The sequence below is a fragment of the Rosa chinensis genome, chromosome 7 (assembly GCF_002994745.2).
Source record: "Rosa chinensis cultivar Old Blush chromosome 7, RchiOBHm-V2, whole genome shotgun sequence".
In the NCBI taxonomy this organism is placed as follows: domain Eukaryota; kingdom Viridiplantae; phylum Streptophyta; class Magnoliopsida; order Rosales; family Rosaceae; genus Rosa; species Rosa chinensis.
In genome coordinates this window covers 2,091,689-2,103,430 of record NC_037094.1, presented here as the reverse complement: position 1 = coordinate 2,103,430, position 11,742 = coordinate 2,091,689, and the positions used below count along the sequence as shown (strand labels likewise).

The window sequence follows — 11,742 nt, the reverse complement described above, 5'->3', positions numbered from 1 at the left end:
AAATAACATCATCACAGTGACTCAATGAGCTAGCTAGTTAACATTCATTCATTTTTTATTTTTCCATTTCACAGCTTAATTTACAAATGAAAGGCTTGATCGGAAACTAGGAAGCTTTGCAGTGTTCTTTCTAAGCGTTTGACATGGTCCAAAAACATTGAAAATGAGACGGGTAGAGGGAGAGAGACAATAATTGCATAAAACAATTAATGGAAGAGAGACGTATAGAACGAGAGCCACAATAAATGAGAAAAATAGTGAAAAGAAGATAATGATTGAGCCATTCTTGTTGCACTTATCCAATTGACGATTAACAACTTCTTCATACGAGTTAAATTTTGTGGAGCCATGCAACCATTGCTGAAACTTCTTTGAAATTTTGTTGCGGGTGACCAGTATGAACTGGTGTGAATAGAATCTTAGGACTTGAAGACCGATGCATCTGAGATTATTATGGGCCTGGTATTCATGCGGGCTTTCTAGTACACCTGTTTATTGGATGGTCCCTTTCATGGTGTTATGTGGACCGGATTGCCCCGTTTTCTATGTTCATTCCATGAATGCGAAAATCTAGTTTGGTTTGCAAGTAGTTCTGTACAATGGCCTAGTTTCAAAAGAAAAGAAAAGGAAAAATGGATCCAAAGTATACAGGCTTATCTCAGTTCTGAACATTGGGCCTTGGGCTTGGGGCATCCCCATGATTGATTCTTCGAGAGTTCGAGTAGCCTAAACAGACGAACACAAATTAGCTAGCTTAAAGCATTTGTCCCTAGAATGATCTAACGTATGTACGTGAAGTTTGAGTTTCTGAGTTTTGGGGAAGTGAAACATTAGATGACATTGTATAATTGTTAAGCAATTAGACCGAGTTCATTTCATTCATAACTTCCAAAATGGAATTGTGCATATTGCATATGTGGGCTGGTAGTAGAAAGCTAGTGAATAGTGATTGTTCAATTGGTCCTGGAGTAGGTCAATCCTGACATATAGTTTAACTCCTAAACTCGCAGATTTTGGTTTGGTACCAATATTTGGGACTCCAGATCGTAGGTTCATTCATCAGGTATGCTTTTTCTTGTAATGACGCTGATCCATTTCGAGTTAGGTCTCATTAGGTGTAATTTTATTTCCTTTACTGAAGCAAGCTTATTAAGTATTGTGCTATTAAATTTTGTTTCTTTAAGCTCTTGAGCCATATGAATAGGTCTTTGCTTGATGGTATAGAGCACCTGAGCTGTTATTTGGCAGCAAACAATATGGACCTGGGCTGGATGTGTGGGCTGCAGCTTGTATATTCGCTGAGTTTCTCCTACAACAACCATTTCTGCAAGTAAAAAGATATTCATAGTTAGTAATGAAACTCTGTTTTCATGGTTTACTATTTTCCATTTGGCACGATTTGCACTACATACCTGAACTTCTATAAAATTTCTTTAGTCTCCGTTTGACTCTTGGTCACTTTGCTTTTGTGTTTGTGCTGATTCATCTGTGGCTTTTAACTCCATGTTTTCAAATGTTTTGCAATGAAAGTACTTGTTTCTAGCTGTTTGTGTTTGTGCTGGTGCATGTATGGCTTATCATTTCATCTGAGAGAAAAACTGAAAATACTTCCTGTTCAATTTTATGTCATAGCAATGAAAAAAAAAATCCTCTTTTGGGTTTATATTTTATTAGTTCACTAAAACAGTCTAACAGACAATTTTGTCTCAATTTAGATATCATTGATTTTATAAACATGTGTCTCTTATTTCTTCTATATGGTTATTTGATGAAATAAATTATGATTCCTCCCTCAAAGTAACAAATTGCTAAATTGTTTGATACACAAAACTGATGATTATCAACTAAAAAAAAATAAAGATGTGGTTAGCAAAAGTAATCAAACAAATTGATCATGTTCTAATGAAATTCTGTAAGCAAATTTTTCTCTTGAACTCTTGAAGGCATTTACAGAGTTACAATTTATCACCAATAGTATAATGTTTTTAATTTTATTTTCAGAGGATTTTACAGACCAAAATATAATCGACTTCTTTAATCTCTCAACAAAAACTCGTCGGCAAAGTGCTAATTTTTATCTTCTTTAGTTTTCTCGAAGATGAGAGATTGTTGTCTAACAGTTGTGGAAATTCCCTGATCGTTTACTTACCAAAAACAGAAAGGTTTTGACCACCTGTAAACCAGGTAGGGAAGTGGCATTGACGAATCTCAAAGCGCGCGTCGCCACTACCAGTCAACCTCACCCGCCAGCCTCCATATATAACCAACTTTACAGTTGCCAATCTCTCTCTCTCTCTCTAAAACCCAGCAAAATGTAGAGAGAGAAAGCTCAGAGCAAAACCCAAAACCAATCAATCATGGTGTCCTCCTCTCAGAACAATAACAAAACCCTCCATTCCCTCCTTGCCACAAAGCTCACCAAGCTCACGATCCCACCTTCCTCCTCTTCTTCTCCGCCTCAAGACTTCGACTTTAACGACGTCTTCGGCCCCCCAACCGCCTCCAACGACGGCGGCGCGTCCACTTCATTCTCGCCGTCGTTACTCGTCATCCACAACCGCTCCCACTCCTTCGTCGGCCCCTCCCCGCGCTTCACTCCCACCTCCTCCTCCTCCCTCCTCCCCTTCACCGCCGCCGACTCCGACTCCGAGGACGACGAAAACGACGCCGTTTCCGAAACCCTGAAAGATGAGGAATCGGCGGTTCGGAAGTTCGGGCCTTGGGATTTCGAGATTCTCAGAGTCGTCGGCAAGGGCGCGTTCGGGAAGGTGTTTCAGGTGAGGAAGAAGAGCAGTGATGGCGATGAAGATGGTGATGGGCTTTATGCCATGAAGGTCATGAGGAAGGAGACGGTTATCAAGAAGAACCACGTGGATTACATGAAGGCTGAGAGGGACATTCTCACCAAAGTTGTGCACCCTTTTATTGTTCAGCTCCGCTACTCTTTTCAGGTACACCCAATTTTGGTGTGATTGTGTCATTCTATGAATGAATGGTGGTAATTCTTGTGTTGAATTTTCAGACCAAGTGTAAGCTGTACTTGATCATGGATTTCATGAATGGAGGGCATTTGTTCTATCATTTGTACCGGCAGGGGATATTCAGGTGAATGTGGTTTTTGAGTACCATGAAGAGATTTTGTAGTGGCTCTGTCTATGTTTACAGTGTTTTTGATATCGGGTGTTTTGTTGAGTAGTGAGGATCAGGCGAGGTTTTACACTGCTGAGATAGTGTCTGCTGTTTCACATCTTCACAAATGCGGGATTGTGCATCGGGACCTTAAGCCAGAAAATGTTCTCATGGATGCTGATGGGCATGTAATGGCTATGCTCATTCACTCAGCTCTGTTGTAGGAACATGCACAGAAGTTGTATAGTTTTTCTTGCTGGATGCTTATGTGACCTGAAACTGATACTTTTGATACAGGTGATGCTGACGGATTTTGGACTAGCAAAGGAAATTGATGAAGATAGCAGATCGAATTCAATGTGTGGAACCACCGAATACATGGCTCCTGAAATTCTGCTGTCTAAAGGCCACAACAAAGATGCAGATTGGTGGAGCATTGGTATACTTTTGTATGAGATGCTAAGTGGTCAGGTAAACCTTCGACTTAACCAAAGAAAATTGTAAATTCAACTTGGGAATGGTCCTTATGGAATTCATTAGTAAGCAAGGTTGATATTCAAATATTTGATTAAAGCAATTAGTTAGTCATAGACTCATATCATTCTTTTCAACAGTGTGTTTATTGATAAATACTGAAGAAGGTTGGGAACTCTACCTATCCAAAGGGCCTCTCCTTTTGTTCCAGTTCTTACAAGATTTGACTTGGTCAAACGTGTTTAACAAATGAGTCTTAGTTAAATTCACGGTCTGCATGTTCCCAACAGCTTGGACTGCATTCTAAAGTTCCTAGCTTTTTACCTGCCACAAGTTAAATTTGTGTGTTCTCCTGGAAAATATAATAATAGACGACACAGTAAACGAAATCATTCGGTTACATGTTTTACTATTTTTTTTCTTTCTGAACTCTGTTGTCCTATTTTTTGCTGATTATCTCTGTCTTATGTATATTATTTAAACAAATTTCTTTTCCCCCCTTTCTGCAGCCACCATTTACGCATGCAAATAGAAAGAAACTTCAGGAGAGAATCATCAGAGAGAAAGTTAAACTTCCACCTTACCTTACCACTGAAGCTCACTCTTTGCTCAAAGGAGTCAGTACATGCTTCCCTGATCTTCTCCTTCCTATTCTCTTTCATTTTGTTGAATGAACCGCTAGAAACAATGGAAAACTTCTCTTTATTTTTGCAGTTGCTACAAAAGGAACCATCCCAAAGGTTAGGCAGTGGCCCCAGTGGAGGTGATAATATCAAAAGTCATAAATGGTTTAAAACAATCAACTGGAAGAAGTTGGAGGCCAGAGAACTGCTCCCAAAGTTCAAGCCAGATGTGACTGGAAAAGAATGCACGGCCAATTTTGACCGGTGCTGGACAACAATGCCTCTAGATGACTCACCAGCTCCTACACCAACAGCGGGTGAGCATTTTCAGGGATATACTTACGTGGCACCTAACACTTGGCTTTCATCTGTATAAACTATAAAATGAAGGCTACTGCTAGAAAGGAACGAATTGGGAAATTAAGATAACAAAAAGCTAAACGCAGAAAAGATATGGCCCCTTCCAAATTGCCTTGCGTGTAAGTATAAGTTCTGACTTGAGTATATTTTTAACATCTTCAGTCATGTACATTTTATTGATATATTCTACTCTTATTGATGAATAAATTCATGTTTTAAGCTACATGCTTATTTCATTTCTGGTTCTGCTTTGCCCTGATTGAGCTCTTTCATAACATACAATGTAATACTTAACTTTTAGTTCATCTTCAGTTTTAGGCTTGCAAGTTACACCTGTTCTAGTTAGTAGCAAACAAATTAGAACTGATATATACAAACTTTGTATTATTTAAGATGAAGACTCAAATGTACTGACTTGTTTGTTTCTTTTGATGGTTCATGAGGTCCTTATTCCAGAAATGGTGTGTTTGGTTCAGTGAAGTTATAATTAGATCCATAAGATATAACTGTGGATTCATGTGAAAACTTACTGATTCATTGGATTGGTGATATCTGTGATCTAAGAATATTGCCAAAATCCAATTTGCCTGGAAGTTTATGTTTTACATTCTCAAAATTTTTGTTAGCCTTGTTATTACCGGTAAGACCCATATGCAATTTCTATTGAAAAACACAAATGATAGTTTTCTTTTCATAACACAGCCATCTTCAAAATCTCCTGCATGCAAAATCGCACTGCGAATTTTATGGCATAGATCAGAAACAATTTACTTCCTGTGAAAGAAGGCTTATCAGATTCAAGTATCATATAATGCCAATTTAGTACAACTTGAATTTTCTTATTTCATCATATGCGATCAACTTCGATTCCACAACGATTCATTTATATAGTTCTGACATTGATGAAACTTACCATATACAAGAGAAAACCAACACATTACAAATTGAAAAAAAGATGGTCATACGAATAATCACACGGGTCTTAAAACTACGATCACACACCACTTCAAGTTATAAATGAAACATCTCTTATTTCAAACTCCAACGTTATGAGTTCAGGTCCCAAACAAATGCAGTACAGTGCGCAGCAACACTGCTAATTCATTCTAAATCACCTCTGGTGGCCGCCCGTGCTCTTTTTACAACTGTTCGAATCCACACCTTGATTATATCACCTAACAGAAACGAAATAAGATATTAAGAAGGTTGAAGTTTACGAAATGTGGACTCTGTTCTAAATGAGATTAGAGTAATTAGTTAAAATTTGAATTCCGAATCTTTTGGTCAGAGTAGATCGACGAGTAGTAAAGTAAGAATACAAAATGCTCAATCAACTGCAGTTATAGCGAGAAATAATTTGTTTTCGACCATGTATACTTCAGTGTACTAAAAGATTGAGCAATATATGAGAGATTAAATCAAGAAATTGACGGATGGAATGTAATAAATCTAAAAGACAAATAATAAAGAGCTTATGGGACAAGAAGTGCGAACTATTTATGAAAAGCATCACAGTAAGTGGAACTAGTAATTTGTTACCTAATCATTGATATCATGGCCATCTTCCGTCGAGTACAATCTTTGAGACATGTTTGATCTTGGACCAATCCTCTCCTGTTTCCCTTTTACATCTTTTACTCAATTCAGGACACCCGGCAATGCCCAATTTTCTCAAGGCAGTGAGGCGATGCATCCCTTGCGGCAAAGCAGACAATTTGGGGCAGTCCCCAATCGTCAGTTGCTCCAGCAAGGTGAGATTTTGTAACCACTCTGGAAGTGCCGTGAGATTATCACACTTCGAGATGTGCATGCTCTGTAAAGTGTCTGCAGACTCTTGAAGCCAATTGGGCAAAGCCTCCAAATCTGATATGATGACAGCGAATGATCTGAGACCATTGATGCCTTCTCCCGACCTCATTAACTCAAGCTTCTTACAATTAACGATCCCCAAAGTATGGAGTGCAGTCAAGTTCTTCATGTTAGGTGGCAAGGACTCCAGATTTCCACAGAAACCGATCGACAGTTGACGAAGGTTAGTGAGGTATTGGATCTCTTCTCCCAGAGATTTCAGATTCGCACAAGTCCCAATGAACAAGGATTGAAGTAAGGTGAGGCGTCTAAATACTCCTTTCGGAAAATACATCTGCTGTGTTGTTATATACAAATATCTGAGATTGATCAGGTTCCCTATGCCTTTGGGTAACTCCTCAAGTGCCATACAACGGCCAAGGCTTAAGAACTGCAAATTCAAGAGCTTGCAAATGGAACTGGGAAGCTGTTTTATCTTCTCATTAAAATCCAGGTTGAGATATCTTAAATGAATCAAGTTACCAATGGAACTTGGTAGCTCCTCAAGAGTAGAACGACGCACATCTAGCGCACGCAGATACTTGAATCTCAAGATGCATGTCTTTAGAAAATATTGATTGGAGATCCCAGCTTCACTATCTACATTTAGAATGGTCCGCAGTTTCTCCGACTGGAGAATGAATGCCGGGACTCCTGCCACATCCCCAGACAAGTCTTTTTCCGATATTGACACGTGTCGGACTTTTTCAAAAGCACTAGTGGGACGGAAATTAATTGAGGAGCAATCTACCCGTGCCACTGATATTGCCAAGTCATGCACTAAATCATGGATTTTGAACTGCACACTAGTCTTACAATCAACTTCAAGTTGAAACAAAGACTTGGAACAAAACTGCCTAATATAGTCGAGGCCCATCTCGGTAAAATCTTCATTTTCTCTCAAGGACTTGAGGAAGCCTTGTGCCATCCATAATGAGATTATTTCTTCACTTAAAAATTGATAATCCTTGGGGAAAAGTGAACAAAAGGCAAAACAAGGCTTCAAATGAGGTGGCAGTGCATTGTAGCTCAATTTTAGTGCAGCCATAATGTTGTCATTTTCAGGCAAACTCCATATTTCATTATCTCTTACATGTAACCACTGACGTCGCTCCCTTTCCGAGTGAAGTAAACTCCCTAGAGTAGCTAGTGCTAAGGGAACCCCTCCACACTTCTTCACAATGTCTTCTCCAATTTTTATCAAGTGTTGATAGTGTGACTCCTCTCCTTTGTTAAATGCATTTTTTTTAAACAAAGTCATGGAATCCTCACGAGAAAGGCCTTCTAACTGATGCCTATGTATAGGTTGCACAAGTGAAGCTACTGATTCATTACGTGTTGTTACGATGATTTTACTCACCTTGGCTCCAACATCTAACAAAGTTTTTAACTCACTCCATTTTTGATTAGTAACTCCTATCGACTCTATATCCCAGACATCGTCCAACACTAATAAAAACTTTTTATCTCTCAAAATATCTTGCAACCCCCTTTTCATAAGATCTAAACTTTCACTAGCACATTTTTGTTTAGTTGCAGCAATAATGCCTTGAACTAATGTATGGATATTAAAGTTCTCTGAGACGCATACCCACATTCTAATATCAAATTTCTTCTCCACCGCAGTATCTTTATACACTGATTTAGCTAGTGTGGTTTTTCCCAACCCTGCTAACCCAAAGATGGAAATAACTGAAACATTATCGACACTGGAGGAAAGGGTGTCATCAAAGAGATGGATAATTTTTTCCTTATCACCATCTCTTCCAACAACATGACCTTCCAGTAAAGAGTCTGTCTCCTTTTTACTACCATCTGGCCTCAAGGGTGCTGGAAGAACTTCAGTTTGTTGAACGAGAGAAAACTTTGTCTTTCCATCATTATCAATTTGAACTAGACGCTCCCTAATGCGTTTCAATTTATGACCCATTTTGAAATTAAACACAACGGGATTCCAATGGGAGAAGAATTGGTGTACCTCTCTTTTGACTCTCCAATGGTCGTTGATGAGCACTTTGAGTCTGAGCTTTCGGAACTCATATTCGTCCAGTGCATCCTCAGCGTCGTTGCAAACATCTCTGACATCTCCTAACCAACGGCTGATTATAGGATTCTTCACTTGCTTTTCCTCCGCATCCTGGAGGAAGTCTTTGATGTCTAACAAGGTCTCCTTGAGCTTTTGCAACTCAAGTTGGGCACCCCATGCCAAGCAGATTTCTTGGGCAGCATAAGAGGCTAGCCTACCCAAGACGCTCTCTGCAACACTAGTGGCAAATTCCATGACGATTTGAAAGGAAAAAGTTAAGAGTGATGATGTTTCGGAGGAGAAAAGAGAGAGTTATGTTTATGTGCGAAGGTAAATTAGGGCTAGGATATTTGCATGCTAAAACCAATGGCAAATGGCATTTCATAGAAATTAATTGGCTTTGCATCTGCCTTACGTGTCTTCATCAAGTATGTGACACTGAACTCTTGGATATATTCTAAAGGATTGAAATTATAAATATACAAAAGTAAAATGGGATTGTCACTGTTCAATGAACAGTGATGAACAGTCATACAGTGATTTCGGGATTTGCCCTTATTTTTTGTCATCTTTGACGCTTTTGTCCCTCAGTTTTTTTTTTTTTTTTTTAAAGAAAAAACACAAAATATTAGCTCAATGAAATTATTACAAATAGAAATAATAATTTTAAAATTAATTTGTTCTTGAATCCACAGTTTTAGCTTAGTAGGATCATACAGACTTTTTATCCATCTTTATATATGGCTTAAGTTTGTCAACTGTGAAATAACATGAGCCTAGAACATAAGCCTTGATTTAAGTTGATTTTAAAATACAAATAGAAAAAGTCAGCAAACATGGTATTTTATAGATGGGTGTCTTGAGTAATTCTTAAATTTAAATTTAGAACTTTATATCACATATCACTAAATTGTTATAAAGATTTTTAAAAGCTTCACTACTAAGTTTCATATGCTGCTCCTTATATTATATCATTTGTATCCAAAAACAAATGAAGGGTCTTCAACACCATATGAACCAATAAGTGATACATCAGAGGATGGAACTTGAAATGTATGATATTTTGGTGAGATTTAACCACTTTCTTAATTTGTATGTAAAGAATATATTTTGTTAGACTATTCATTTGTTTTGAAAAATGTAAATACAGAAGTTTGGTTAAAATATCAGCTCTTACTCAACACTTCCATTTAAAGCTAGGTTAAAATACCAGCTTTCATAATATGCAAAACGATAATATATTTAGTTAACATTTTTTATATTGTCATTTCTACCCTACTGCGTATAAAATTTAGGACAAAAAATACAAATCCGCAGCATCGCGCGGGCGAGCTGCCTAGTTAATACCAAAAGTAAAGAACAAAACGTTGAGTAAGGATAATGCAATTAATATTCAATCCTTGTTCTTCTATGTTTTGAAAAGTAAGGGTATTAAATTCATTCTTGTGATCTTTACAAATACAATCATCACTCATTCTTTGGTAAACTCCACAAGCAATCGAAGCTCCAAATGTAGTAACAAGATGCTGGTCTTTTCAAATCTCTTTTCCATGGTTAAGCCTCCCCTCATATAAGTTGAATTTCTTAGAAAAATAAAATAAAATACACGAAAAATCACATAAAAAAGTTTTTATAGTGGCCTTCTTTAATTTCAATTAGCATTTAAGTTCAAACGAGTACAGTATATAATCGTTGAGACCAGACAAATACAAAAATTAGTTTTAGTTTCTACTTTCTAGCTCTGTGCGTACAATGGCCAAGTTTCAAAAGGAAAGAAAAGGAAAAATGGATTCAAAGGAAAGGAGGCAAGCTCAATATGAATAATGTATTTGGTCATTATGTTTAGGTTCGGCAAATAAAAAAGGGGTTTTGTCCATTTACACCATTTTTAGAGATTTTTTTCCCACTTACCCCATTAAGTTTTTTTTAATTCTCTCTTACCCAAAATACTCTAAGGAGGTCTTCCCTAATACCCCATTAACATTTTTTTTTGTTTTTTAATTTTTTTTAATACCATTTTACCCTTACCCCTTTGTTACTTAGAGAGAGAGAGAGAAAATAGAAGAGAGAGAAACCATGGGAGACTTCGCCGGAGCCCGGTCCTGGCCGCCGGAGTCCGGTCACCGGTCACCGGAATCCGGCCAACTTTTGCCGGAATCCTGTCACCGGCTGCCGCCCACCGGAATTTGCTGAAAATCTCACTGAAAAGTTTTTTTTGCCCCCAATAGACGACTATCAGCCATGTATGCAATAGACGACTATCAGCCATGTATTGCCCCCTAATAGACATCTATTACCCCCTAATAGAAAAGCAATAGACGTCTATTGCCTCCCAATAGTCTATTGTCCCTCAATAGATGTCTATCAGCCATGCATTGCCCTCTAATAGGCGTCTATTGCCCCCTAATAGACTTCTATTGCCCCCCAATAGATGTCTATCAGACATGTATTGCCCTCCAATAGGCATTTATTGCCCCCCAATAGAACTGTCAGTAGCTGAAATGGGAACTAATATTCCTAAAATTAGACAAATAAAACTTTGATTAAAGAAAAAAACAAAGAGATTATATTAATTTAAAAACGCATATTGCCCCCCAATAGATGTCTACTGCCCCCAATAGACATTCAAAAAAAATTTCCCTTTCTCTTTGCCCCATTACTTAAAAATAAAAAAAAAACAGAAGAGAAAAATTGATTTGGCCACGCAGAGAAATACTCTGGGCACCAAATCGAAGCAAAAACCCAGAAATCCGGCCAGACGTCACCAGTGGCCGTGCTTGCTGCTCTCTCCAATCCTCGAAATGCTAGCAAAATCCTCCTCAGTGAAAACGGCGTCGTTATAGGGGAAGGTCGATCAATCCGGTTTTCTCCTCATCCACGATTGCCAACGATCGTGCAATCGAGGCTGCAAATGGAGATGTGGTCCTCATCAATCCTAGCCAAAGATGATCAGATCGGCTTTCTCCTCGTTGGCTGAGCGGTTGAAGTCTTAATCGGAGTTGGAGGCCGAGTTGTTGAGGTTGACGACGATGGCAACTGAGCGGTCGAGTTCAGAATCAGAATCGTTTGACGGCAACTGCAGTCGTGCTCGACAGCGGTGAGAGAGAGAGAGAGTTGGTGACGACGCCGTGGTAGGCGGCCTGACTCTGGTAGTAGGCGGAGTTGGCGTCGGGGTTTTGTAGGGCGGGGAGAGGGAGAGAGAGAGAAAGAGAGAACGCAGATCGGAGAATGAGAGAGAGAATCAGTGTCCGGGGGGAGAGAGAGAGAGAGTGGACAGAGTGG

General features: G+C 38.7%; 2 protein-coding genes across 2 annotated transcripts; one reads left to right on the top strand and one right to left on the bottom strand.

Annotated features, from left to right (window-relative positions):
* The first annotated feature begins 2,283 nt into the window (after positions 1-2,283).
* Positions 2,284-4,832, top strand: LOC112177167 (serine/threonine-protein kinase AtPK2/AtPK19). The gene is made up of 6 exons (XM_024315389.2): positions 2,284-2,951; positions 3,023-3,105; positions 3,197-3,317; positions 3,427-3,600; positions 4,113-4,220; positions 4,318-4,832. The coding sequence occupies exons 1-6, from the start codon at positions 2,358-2,360 to the stop codon at positions 4,600-4,602; spliced, it is 1,365 nt and encodes a 454-aa protein (XP_024171157.1). The 5' UTR covers positions 2,284-2,357; the 3' UTR covers positions 4,603-4,832.
* A 574-nt stretch (positions 4,833-5,406) lies between these two features.
* On the bottom strand, positions 5,407-8,786 carry LOC112177166 (putative disease resistance protein RGA4). Its single transcript, XM_024315388.2, has 2 exons — positions 6,126-8,786; positions 5,407-5,761 (listed from the first exon to the last, which is right to left on the bottom strand). Exon 1 carries the CDS (start codon positions 8,713-8,715, stop codon positions 6,139-6,141), a length of 2,577 nt encoding a protein of 858 aa, XP_024171156.2. The 5' UTR covers positions 8,716-8,786; the 3' UTR covers positions 5,407-5,761; positions 6,126-6,138.
* Positions 8,787-11,742: the final 2,956 nt, after the last annotated feature.

Excerpts from the sequence above, each read along its gene's own strand:
- LOC112177167 (XM_024315389.2), top strand. The coding sequence starts at position 2,358 with ATGGTGTCCTCCTCTCAGAACAATAACAAAACCCTCCATTCCCTCCTT. Across the intron at positions 2,952-3,022 it reads AGCTCCGCTACTCTTTTCAG|ACCAAGTGTAAGCTGTACTT; the intron begins GTACACCCAATT and ends TTGAATTTTCAG. Across the intron at positions 3,106-3,196 it reads TACCGGCAGGGGATATTCAG|TGAGGATCAGGCGAGGTTTT; the intron begins GTGAATGTGGTT and ends TTTGTTGAGTAG.
- LOC112177166 (XM_024315388.2), bottom strand. The coding sequence starts at position 8,715 with ATGGAATTTGCCACTAGTGTTGCAGAGAGCGTCTTGGGTAGGCTAGCC.